Source organism: Pyxicephalus adspersus, chromosome Z (genome assembly GCF_032062135.1).
Source record: "Pyxicephalus adspersus chromosome Z, UCB_Pads_2.0, whole genome shotgun sequence".
NCBI classification, from domain to species: domain Eukaryota; kingdom Metazoa; phylum Chordata; class Amphibia; order Anura; family Pyxicephalidae; genus Pyxicephalus; species Pyxicephalus adspersus.
Genome location: NC_092871.1, coordinates 62,496,063 through 62,508,698, shown reverse-complemented (window position 1 = coordinate 62,508,698; position 12,636 = coordinate 62,496,063). Strand labels below are relative to the sequence as shown.

The 12,636-nt window shown below is 35.0% G+C and overlaps 1 protein-coding gene across 2 annotated transcripts in view; it reads left to right on the top strand.

The window, feature by feature from the left end:
* Positions 1 to 9,520, top strand: part of MIGA2 (mitoguardin 2) — a 36,264-nt gene extending 26,744 nt beyond the window's left edge. For both annotated transcript variants that reach the window (XM_072431027.1, XM_072431026.1), the window contains exons 15-16: positions 4,858 to 4,974; positions 5,715 to 9,520. In XM_072431027.1, the coding sequence (XP_072287128.1) occupies positions 4,858 to 4,974; positions 5,715 to 5,915 (318 nt within the window). In that variant the 3' untranslated portion in view covers positions 5,916 to 9,520. The remainder of the gene's footprint in view (positions 1 to 4,857; positions 4,975 to 5,714) is intronic.
* Positions 9,521 to 12,636: the final 3,116 nt, after the last annotated feature.

Here is a 12,636-nt window from a genome sequence, read left to right as displayed (position 1 = left end):
ATTGCAGAATAAGCCTCAGAGAAATGAAGGATCAAATATTTGCCAAATTTGGAATTAATGTATCTATTTCAGCAATAGATAGATGCATTGATAAATTCCAATGGTCATGAAAAAGAATTTCTTTATTCCTGCTAGGCGCAATGATTCCCACTTTCTTCAAGAAAGGCTTAGCTATGCTAACAAAATCCTTGATCTCATTGCTAAGGAAGATGGGAAAAAACATCTACTTCCTTGATGTAGTAGGTTTTAACATGTCAATGAGAACCAACAGGAGAAGATTTCCTATTGGGCAAAGGGTGGTGCATGTTGTGGCTATAGTACGTTCCAGAAATTATTTAATTTGTTGTATGAGGAATAAAAATGGGACCCTCCACTTTACGGCACAAGCATTAATTCAAGAAGCATTCATCAATTTTATTGATGAGGTTTTGAATGTTTTTAGTGAAAAGAGTGTTCAGCATGCCATCCTAATTATGCATAATGTCTCCTTTCATAAAACCAGCCAGGTAAAGGTTGAAAGTAAGGGATACCAACTCTTCTTTTTATCACCATACTCTCCATTTCTTAATCCTGTTGAGAACATATTCTCTAAATGGAATGAAGTAGTAAGAAGAAATAGGCTAATTAATTCGGGTGCTTTATTAGAAAGCATCAATAGTGTATTTTTTACATTAGGCAAGCTGGATTGCTCAAATTATAATACAAAAATACTTTTTGCCTAAATATCTAAGATGAGAAAGCAATAATGATTAATAAATCATTTAATTTATTACATAGTTTTATTTAATGTTTCTTGTGAAAAACTTTTATAGTAAAAATATTGTGTTATATTTAATTTTATAACAAATTTATTGATTTATGAATATTTAGGGGGTCTAATTTTTTTTTGTGAAGTTTGAATGCAAAAGAATTTTGACAAGGGTGACATTTTTTGGGGTAAAATTTGAATGCAAAAGTGTCAAGATAAAATGAGAATCCCTGTAATATGCTAATGTATTTTCCACATTGATTGAAGGAAGGCAACATACATGCTTTTTAAGCACAGAACTACTGGCTAGGAAGCTTACACTCTACTGTATTGGCCAGTTTAAACAAATTACAAAAAAATTAACACAATATGATTTTATTTGTTGTTTTTATCAAGTGCCTATAAAATATTAGCATAGCATGCATAAAAAATCAGGAACAGGAACTTAACCAGTTTAAAAATATGAACCACATTCTTTGGTAGTTTTAAAAGAAAAACCAAGCTTAACTACATGAACAAAAACAAAAGCTGGAAAACCTAAAACAGTTTATATATTAAACTTGGAATATAGTTGTAGAGTAGAATAGCTGTTAAATGCAATCCAAAACTAACTCAATATAGTGTTGTTCTAAGAAAGAGTTGCTTCTGTCAGATCCTCTTTCATAGAAGGTGAAATCTAGAGCTGAAATCTAGAACATCCTCCACTAACTTCTTAAGTTGGTCACTGGTGTGATGTGCCTGGGTGTCTTTTACTCCTAAGGTTCACGTTATTGTTTTATTATTTTCATCAAAAAATCATTAAAAAAACATTAATAGCAAAATAATTGACTCTGTGACGTGTGCATGCATCCATTTTTATGAAGACCCTTCAGAGCTTTTCGTAGTTCTTTCTTTTTACATTTGGCCTCTTCAATTATAAGTTTCCTTATACTTTCTCTTTCCAGTAAAACACTAAGTTTTTTAGCCATTTCTCCATTTAGGCCTAAAAAGGCTGGCTGTGAAAAGGATAATGGTACACTATTCTTTACTACCATTTCAATATTATGGTTTTTGAATTTTTCCGGTGTCATTGTTATGGTACCTTTGTCAGATATAAAGAATCTTCTTAGTTGTGTTTGGTCTCCAGTAGATTTCTGAACATTCTTTATCCCAGAAGTAGATGGAATATTTTAATTTAGATCTTTTTCATTCACAATTTCTAACATTTTATGATCAAAACGCTGCAAGTGTCTTTTCAAATTTGATGCTCTTGTAGGTGCATTTTTGTTAGACCCACTGAAACTGCTAATTTTTGCATCACATTGTTTTTCACCATCATGTTCAAGAATACATTGGCACACAATGTTTCCCATCACTTGATAATGTAAAGTGCTTATAAACAGAAGACTTTATCGTGTTTGTCGACAGACTTTTTGCCATTGTGAATGGGGGTCCCGCTTTCACTAAAATATAAATATAAAATATGTTATACTAACTAGCATATTCTTTGATTTAAATACAAACATACACATAGTGCCGCACTATTCCAAACATACATACAACACGGCACTATACACACAAATATATATAATTAGTCCTATACAGAAAAACATGCACAGATATAAATACTATATATACCACACAGAGCCCTACATTTTTTTCAGAAACATACACACAATATGCACTATACACAAACATTCATACATTCCAACACAAAGCCCTACATTTTACTCAGAAACATACACACAATATGCACTATACACAAACATTCATACATTCCTGCACACACATAGCCTTGCAGTTTTATCCAAAAACATGCATACATCCTTCCATCATACCATCCTTCCATCATAGTACACACAAGCAGCCATACAGTTTTAAAATAAACATGAAGACAGGGCAGTGGGAGGCTCCAGGGCCAGGGGGGACACCTAACTAACTTCCTAGTATTAGGTGATGTGGAAAATGATGTTAAAGTTCAGACCTGGATGGGAGCATATATGGAGAGTGCAGACAGGACACCTGAACACACATCAGGCCATAGCTGTCACCTACACCTATATCATTACACTTGTTTACACTCAACACTCAATCAACGCTTGTTAAACACATTTTTATCTGACATAAAATGAAAACACTTTTTGTAATGTACATAATCCAGATTACAATAATGTGAAAGTCAGGTTGTATAGTAGGTCATCTTAACTTCACACTAGTAGAAATACAACTATGCACTAGGCTTTATTCTTACATGAGAGAAGTACTTAATTATGACTATTGTTTGTGAAATAGGACATTTGAACTTTGCACATTTTTTTTTATTAACTCCAAATCCAGGTATCCAAAATTGTCTCTGACTCCTTGACTCCGACTCTATAGCCCTGGTTCTGACGATGGCCTAACAATGAAATTTTAGGGGGTGTTAGTCACAGGTGTTCCCCACTTGCATCTACATTTTTGGTTTTGTACATCTCCCTGTTCCAGAGAAATTTGGGTTCAAATTAGGGTAGGGGACAGGGTAGTGTATTATGGCATTTTTAGTTTTGTGACAAGTAGGTATAAATGTACGGTTTCCACCTCCTTGCTATGTAAGTGGCCCTGGGGGTCCATAATTTGTAAGTTTAATTTTGGGCTTCTAGACACACTTACTTTTAAAACAGCAACTCTAATGTTCAATTTTTACTACTTTTAATTATGATCCCCCATATTTTAAGTGTTGTTAAAGGTGGGGAGATTAAATTTTGGATACTGCTATCTATGATAGTTCCCTATGTACCCTGAAAATTTTAAGTTGGTACGACATTCTGTTTAGGAGATTTTGAGGTTTGTACTGGGCAATATGTTAGGCTGCAGTACATGACATGCAGCATTCATACACAAACACAGCTGTGAAACTTTCCTGACAATAACATCATTGTACATGCCCATTTGTACACTCCTTCTCGTAGATTTATTTGTTAGAACAGCGGTACCAATCATATTCACATATCAGTCTGAAAATTGTAATCATGATTGATGATAATTATGTTTTAAGTGAAACTATTCAATTCATGTGATCTGTTTATCAAAAAGTTATGTATTTACCTGCCTCTTTCACACTGATACTTAATTTTTTTATATGTTCAAGTTGTTCATATTTTTTCATATGTGGAATTCATAAATTTTGGATTTTAACTGTATCCATTTGTGGTATATTAACCTAAATTAAAAACCCCAATCTTTGGTGCCATTTAGTTTATAGTTATCCTAAAGCCACATACACACGTGCAATAATAGTCGTTGGAAAGGATCTTTCACGATCCTTTCCAACGACTAGCACTGCACGATGGAATGAAGGAGAGCTGTACATACAGCACCGTTCTGCTCTAAAGAGAAGGGAAGGGGAGAGTGACGGAGCGGCACCCTGCTGCGCACTCTCCCCCTTCCCTTGCATTAGGATCGTTAGTCGTCCATCGTCCGTGGATCCGCCAGGACGGTCGTTCAGATGATGAACGACTGGCGCTGTACACTAGATTCTCGCCCGATATCGTCCCTGAGCCAATTATCGGGCGAGAACCGTTGGACGTGTGTATGTAGCTTAAGGGGTGGATACCACAATTACTGATTGAATAATCTGTCCTGGTCCTAGGCACCAGTATTGCTCTACTGAATGGTATAATGGTGGGTAGCATGAGCAGAAGAGAAATGCAGAGTGTTTGATAGTAGGCAGTGTGTTCTGTGGGAGAGTGTGGAGGGTATGATGGGGGTAGCATGGCCAGGGGGTATGGTCAGGAGGGAAGTATGAAGGGTTTAATGGTGGGCAGTATGTGCAGGAAGTAATACTGTTAATACATAAATGGATATGAACAGCTTACTTGTGACTCTGTGTCTGATTTTACCTAACCTGACCCTACTTTGATGAGTGCTTATGTTCAAAATTATGTATTCTTATATCTGACAGGTTCCTATATTTGTGCATTCATACACACAGCACATTCTGTACTGTAAAATCTACAAAGCTATTGTTAATTCAGTTTAAAGACCGCAATGGTGGTAGCAATTGATCTCAGATAAGACCATTGATTGGAGTTTTATGTGTGTGCTATGCTTAGCTGTATATGTAACATATTGTTCTATCATGCCTTTTTTAGGTTCCAGATGGCTTCATATCTCACTTCTACTCCGTATCGGAGCATGTCAGCCCCATATTGGCCTATGGATTTCTTGGTCCAAAAGAGAACTTAACAGAAATGTGTAATTTCTTTAAGGTAATTCTTTACAAGGACTTTACTAGAAGTGTGACAAACGATGTTTATTATGCTGTTTACTGTAGTGTTATGAAAGAAAAATCCTGTGTAAATGATTAAATTATGAATATAAGAATAGGAAATGCCAAAACAGATATAGACCACATAACATTATAATTTCCCTTCAGGAAGCAACTGGTAAAAACAATCAGTTAACAGGGAATGCTACCTAGGAACCATTGGACAGAATTTTCTGGTGCTGACACTGTCAAGAGACCATTGATGACACTGGCATGTAACCGTTGATGTTTAGCGCGAGGGTTGGCAGAGCAGACGTTGCCCCATATGCACTTTTAATTTATTTTTTTTTTTTTTTACTAACCTCTCTGCTTCAGGACTTAAAAAATAATTTTTCTAACAATTTGATTATATTCAACAAGTTGTGCAATGGTTTAGATAAAAATATCCAATCAAAAATTAGGCAAAGTGATTGCAATTATGATCGCTTTAATGACTGATTTTTGTGTAGAATGTTAGTTATCAATTGATTGAGGGATGTAGTTGATTTGACAAGCTTTGTTTTTCAATCAAAACCCCATTTTGTTTCATGAATATTATTTTGATAGAGATAATGATAGAAACAATTGTAATAGAGATTGAATAACAAACAAACAAATTGGACAAGTGGATTTTTACTTGTTCTTTTCATGTATGAATTTACTATTGATAAAAATACTTTCCTTTTTCATTTTACTAAACAGCATCAAATTGTGCAGTATTTAAAAGACATGTTTGACCTGGATAAAGTGAGATACATTACAGTCCAGTCACTGGCAGAGGACATCCTGCACCTTTCCATCAGACGGAGTGAGATCCTGCTTGGATATCTTGGTGTGGACAATCTATGGACAGTGAATGGAGTCCTGCCAGCACCAAACAGACCATCAGAGCTTAACCTCTGATGACAGAAAAGCTACTGGCTACCAGAATGTAAAATAGTGAAGTTTGGAGAACAAATGTTGCTTGGATGGATCACTAGTTCTTAGAACAAGTAAACCAAGTATCATTGCCTATGCAGATAAGAATTTGGATCAAGGAGCAAACACCAATTTCTATTCTCCCTCTTAATTTCCAAGAGACACTTTAAATCCCCTAAAATGAAAATTAAAAAAGACAGTAATTGTATATTTTTCCCCACAGTGTACATACTTCACCATGTATCTGCAGGTTGTATTGTTGGGCTCACAGATATAGCAAATCAGAAGCCTGCAATACTGTGGCTAGTTGATGACATCTTGGACAAATCTCAACAACTCACAAATATGCAACCCAGCTCTCAGATCCCAGCTTTAGTTTCATTATTCCTTGATGTGGAGAAAGGCATGTGCTTCCTTGGTTCTGGCAGGATCAGAATGTCACTTCAAGGTATTTCTGTACAAAATTAATCTGAGATATATAGACCTATTGTAAGAATTATTGACAGAGCACAGAGAAATTAATAGACTAGGGAACACTAAGAAGGTGTAGTGGTCCCAATCCCTGTCCTAGTTGGGTGGTGGAGACTATAATAGTGGTGCTATTATGAGAATGAATGAAAAATGCATTAACCAGTCATTTATTGTTTATTTTATAGACTGAGTAAAGTGTCCCCTTATTGTGACTTCTTGCACTATTAATCACCTACTTTGGACATTTTTTGGACACCGACAGATCATTTTAGACATTCTGTTTCTATAACTTGTTTTAAACAATAAATGAAAACAAAACAAGGAAATCTGTCATTTTAACTTTTTGATTTTTGTTTACTAACGTGGTTGTCATGTGCACAATATCTTTTTTTTTTTTTTTTTTTTTTTAAGTTGAAAATTCACCTAACTGTGTGAACAATGAGAAAGGGGCACTAAATATAAGCTACAAGTTTGTTTGCATGCAAAGAGTTTTGAATAACATTTATTAAAAATTATATAAGCATTTTGTAAATTTTTTTAGAGGTGGAAATGTATGAAGTTAAAGCAGTTTAAAGCTCACCTCTTGGCAGTTGATATACCCTAAATGCTTGTTCCACTTGTGATGTCTGGTCCCACAAATCTCTTTTGACAAACTCATTGTCTTGACATTGCTATTCTGAGCAGTGCAGGACCAACGAGCACCCCTATTCCTGCATTGGACGCGCTGATATAGTGATGCTCATCCACATTCCATGGCAGGAGAGAAAAAGACAGGAGCAATACTTGTTACGAGACCACTGCAGTAAGTTACATTTTAGAGCTATATCACCTAGACAAATTAGCCATTATTCAGCGATTGCAATTCACAGCAATTTATAAAATTCACTGGCTACAACTGAAAACCAATAATAACAACTCCCTATCAGTACAGTTATTGTTCAGTCTGCCACATCCCCATACTTTAAACCAAAGCAAAAACAAAAAAATCTCAAGTAGGCAGCTAAGTATAAAATTTACACAATACTTGACCAAGTTTTAAAATGCTCAAATTCTTCTGATTTTTATTTATTCATTTTAAAAACAATTAAAAACATAGCAAACACTTAATGTAAACTTGGTTAATATGGCAGTAAACTCAATATTAATACCTATTATACACTGAATCACTGACTCAACTGTTTTTCAATGACTCTGGACCCCATGAGATGTTACAACTGAAAACCAATATACAATAAATGAACAATTTGTAGTTAAACCTGTGGAAGTCAATAAGAATCAGCAAGCTAACAAGTCCATAGAAAAGATCTTTGATTTTCTTAGCAAAAAAATGCCCAAAAAAAGGATTGCTGCCAATAAAGCGCATTTGAGGCTTGGCCCTTGACAAAACAAGCATTAAATTAGTTTTTGTTTTTTTTTTTTTGTTTTTTTAAGATTCAGCAACTGCCAAGAGTTCTGCTTAAATGTAGAGTTATAATTTTCAGGACACAATTGGCTTTCTGTTCTGTGATCTTACAGAAAAAAACACGTCCTTTATTTTTTGATTTCCTAGCCCAAAAAAATATCTGATGTAGAATGACAGAATATACAGAAAGGATTCACGAATGACAAAGATGTTTTGTTTTTTTGTTTTTTTAATAAATGAAAAGGAAAAAAGCAGGGTATTTTAGTGCAGCAATTTATTAGAAAAACTTTATAATACATTGGTCCACTAAAAATACCCTGTTTAATATCATTTGATATTATGGTACTTACCTACCAGGGTATGCAGCACTTTAAACACTGGAGGAAGTGAATTGGTTAATATAATATATTCATAATTTTTCTTTTTATATGGGTACATTTACATAGATATTTGCGAATAGTAATTACTTGCATTAAGGAACTTTTATGGTTTAGATTTACTGGCCCTTTAAATAAGACATTGCACTGTTATCAATGTACCTAAAAGTGTAAACTGTCCTTTTGATTGTATCAATTATATTATTTATATGTTGGCTGTGAGTGATTGAGAACTAGGTCAGTCAGGCCCTGATGTGAGTATTTTCTACAGCTGTACTAGATAATATCTGTCATATACTTGTTGGTCTATGTGCACTTTTTTTAGCCCCATGGGAAGAATGAATATGCTTTTAATTTTGTGTTTGTTTTTTTTTTTTGTTACATGTATACATTTTTGTACATTTGTGTGTTGGTACAGTACCTTAAAGCGGAACCAAACCAAAAGAACTAGACCTTTCCTTGATCCGGTCCCACACTGTCCTGGAATTCTTTGTCCTGGAGGAAGCGCTACCATCCTTTGTCTTCTTTTTTTTTTTTTTTTTAAAGGGTGTTACACAAAAAAAGAGGAATATATTTACTTTATATAAAAGAGTTTTCTACCCTTTTATGTAAAGTAAATACATTTTATGTCTGCTTTAATTGTAACTTGGAAGCTGGGTTGAAAGACATCTTTACATGGACCAGTTGTCCTATGATGTTGATTGTGTCCATTTTATTTGTATGGGCACATAGGTCCCAGAATTTAGTTACAAATTTAGTGATGACTTTTTATTTGATTGCAAATAGATATGTAGGTGGGCTGCATATTTGGAAGTTCCATTTATTTCTGAGATTTAGGCCGCCTTGCCATGAGTATACCAGCACACCTAGTTGGCCACTCCTGCTGATTCTTCCCTCCCCAGTCTAAAGCTTTGATTATAGAAGGCTTTTGCATAGTTGATCTAGCTGCATTAAAATACATTTTATTAAATTTTTAATGAATACATAGCTACAATAAATAGTGTTTTTAATACCTTATTTGATTTTAGTTTTAATCTAAAGCACAAACCAAGACTAGTTTTGTTTGCTTTGTCTTTCCTGTTATGCAACATGTTTTCTGCAGCCAATGAGAAGCAGAACAAAGCTACAAAATCCATATTCATTAACTTTTTATTCTATTTCCAGTTATTCTCTTGTTCCGTTCACAGACCAGTGAAACTGTTACTAGACAAACATTGTGAAAGAAGTGAAGACTGACTGACTGGTTTATTTTTAGTGAGCACGGATTTTGAATAATTATTGTAATATTTATTCTAAAGTCAAACTGTACTCTTAATGTAATAAATTAATCCTACAATAGCTGTCATTGTGTAATGCTAGTTTCTAAAATGGCAACTCGGGCACAAATTGAGTGTCCCCTTGAACTTCCTTGCAAAGCCAATATTGTGAAAGTGGGAGCAGAAGCAGCTTCCCCTTGAATCCCAGGTGACAATGCTCAAGTCTCGCCATAGGCTGCAAAAGCAACCTAAAATAGGGGGGAAAAACCAAAGGCTGGCCAATGGAAACCGCAAACTGCAATAAAACAGTCTATTATTTTCTTTATAAATAAGAAGACAAACCTCATTTTTTACTGTGTCTTGAACTGGAAATATACAAGGTGTATTCTTGCTACTGTAGTCAAATCTGTATTTTTCTTTATTCATTTATGTTTTGATCTTTAGGGTAAAGCTGTAATTTTGCAAACATGTAGAATATATCTTGTACAAGATTCTCCATATGCTGAAAATTGTTGATTGTTTTTCCTGATGTTACCTAAAACATATATTTTCATATTGTCTAATAATTACTTTTTAAGTTGTGTACACACTAATACTATTACCATACTATTGCTTTATATTTTGGTTGGTTTGCCAAGTATTGTGGTGCAAAAGCTACTGCCATAGTCTCTGCTAAGCATTAAAGATCCTGACACTGAATTGCTAAATGGTGGGGCACAGTCTTATTCTGGCTTTGATAGAAAACCTTTTGTACATTTTGTGCCCACAATCTACAGGCTCTGTGGGTATACAAAATTATTACAGGATTATCATAGGCACTTTTCCCATTCTGGTACGTTTTAGTACCTGATGTTCTTTAGTTTCTGAGATCAGGTGGAAAACCTCTGCTTTCGTGTAATTTTTTGCTCTGCAAGGGAACCACCTTTGGAGCTCACAGTAATCTGATATTTTAAGAGTCTGTCCATACAAACTGGTATTTCTAACTGACTGTTAGTAAGATCCTATTTAAGTTACTTGATCTATTCATCTACATAGATCCATCTACTGTGGCCATTATGATTGGCCCAATACTATTTTTTGTTGCACCCCTGAAAGGAGTAGGAGGGTTTACTATATAACAAGCTTGAGCCTTTACCTAAACCCATGGCTATATATAATATAATCTGCTGATAAAAATAATGAAAATGTAGTTCATTTATAAAATACAGTTGGGCCATTGCTCTGATTATTACTTCAATAAATTGGGAATCCTATATTTCCCCAGGAAAAAATTTGCTTCAATTGAAAATGCTCTTTTCGATGTCATGAGCTTTTGGGTATTGTTGCAATTGAATAACCTTTCCAATTGCACAAAGTAGAATGATTCTATTGTACTGTTATTACTTGTATAACTGTACATGTTGTACTGGACTAGGGAATTAACAGCAGCCTGGTCCACTGAGGTGGTTTTAACATGCATTACATTAGGGCAGCTCATTCATATGAATTGGTTTTCTTAAGCACCACAATGCAGTAAAATCATAAAATGCTGCATTCTGGCTGTACAGCACAATTGCATATAAGTGCTTTGTTTTGCTGCAATGTAAGTGAGTTGGGAAAGTGATATAGGTTTCAACTCAGAATGAGTTGACCAGTTGACATAATGTATACAGTAACAACCAATGTGCATGGACTCCAACGCTATGTCTTTTGATGCTTACAGCTGAGCAGATCGCAGTCTGAGATTTCTACATTATTTTACAACTGTGCCCTCCCTACCTATGGACAGGAATTCACAGGGGCTCCAACTTCTAGTGCCACTCCAGTGTGAGATGGAAAACTTTAGTGCTCTACTAGTACTTCTCACATACAGTTAGGTCCATAAATATTTGGACAGAGACAACTTTTTTCTAATTTTGGTTCTGTACATTACCACAATTAATTTTAAATGAAACAACTAAAAAAAAAAAAAAAAAAAAAAAAAGGCTTTAGTTCCTTACATTTTTTTTATGCAATCCTTTTGTTAAACCCACTGAATTAAAGCTGAAAGTCTGCAGTTCAACTGCATCTGAGTTGTTTAATTTAAAATTAATTGTGGTAATGTACAGGACCAACATTAAAAAAAAAAAGTTGTCTCTGTCCAAATATTTATGGACCTAACTGTATAAACAGTAGATCACAGTAACTTTCTACTAGAGCACTTTCTTCTAGGCTGCTTACTGTATACGGAGGACCAGTTAATCTTCCTCACACCAACTCCTAAGAGCTGGAACTTTTAATGTCCTGTGGACATTAACACCACTTCTAGAATGACTACTTAGAAAGAATGGGGGAACCAGCTTCTACACTCCAGGCCTTGAAAGTCCAGAGATAACAAGCCACACAGGCTCCAGCCTGTCTCTCAGGTTGTTTTTGCTAAATTAGTATATTGGGCTTCATGTGCACCGATCAGTGTACAGTTGTGGCAGAATGCAGTAAATCCTGTGGACATTTGCAGTAATTACATCATTCCAACCTGGAAAAGAAGATGCTCAAAGACTTTGGACCCAGAAGACTGCGTGAAGTGCAGCAGTAGTCCCTTTTGGCCAGTTCATAGGCCATAATGTGACAAACTTGTCTTGGCTAAAACCTCTGAGGTAAATTCCATTTTAACAGCAGCCCCTAAAACAGACCTAAACTCAAAAGTGAAAAATTGCAAAGTTATAGAGAATATCAGGAAATGTGAATTGTGCCAATGGGGATACAGGAACGATTTATCTTTGGTCAGGAATTCCTTCTGAAAAGTAGCAGTGTTTTCTTGAAATGTAAACGTTACCTGGACACCTGGGCATATGACTCATTATTGTGAGTATATGTATGTGACCTGTCCTAGTGATCACTAGGACAAGTCAATGATCTTTGATCATCATATTAGGTTTCTATCTCATAAGGACTACCCTATGCTTTCAAAGCTTTTTTTGTTCTTTCCTTTTGGTCAGGTCAACAGACAAATAAGTATTGCCATCAATGTAGTGTATACTGTCCTAAACTTGTGTATATATAGTATATTGTTCTTTTGAATGTGAAGAGTTTAATCTGTCAATAAACCCGACAACTTGTCTCTGTATACACTTTGCACTTCTTCTCTGAGGACACCATTATACATCCACCAAGTTTAAATCGAACCCAAAGCCTGCATGTGTGACTTTCTTATATGGACTGGCTCTGAACTTGCCTCTCTC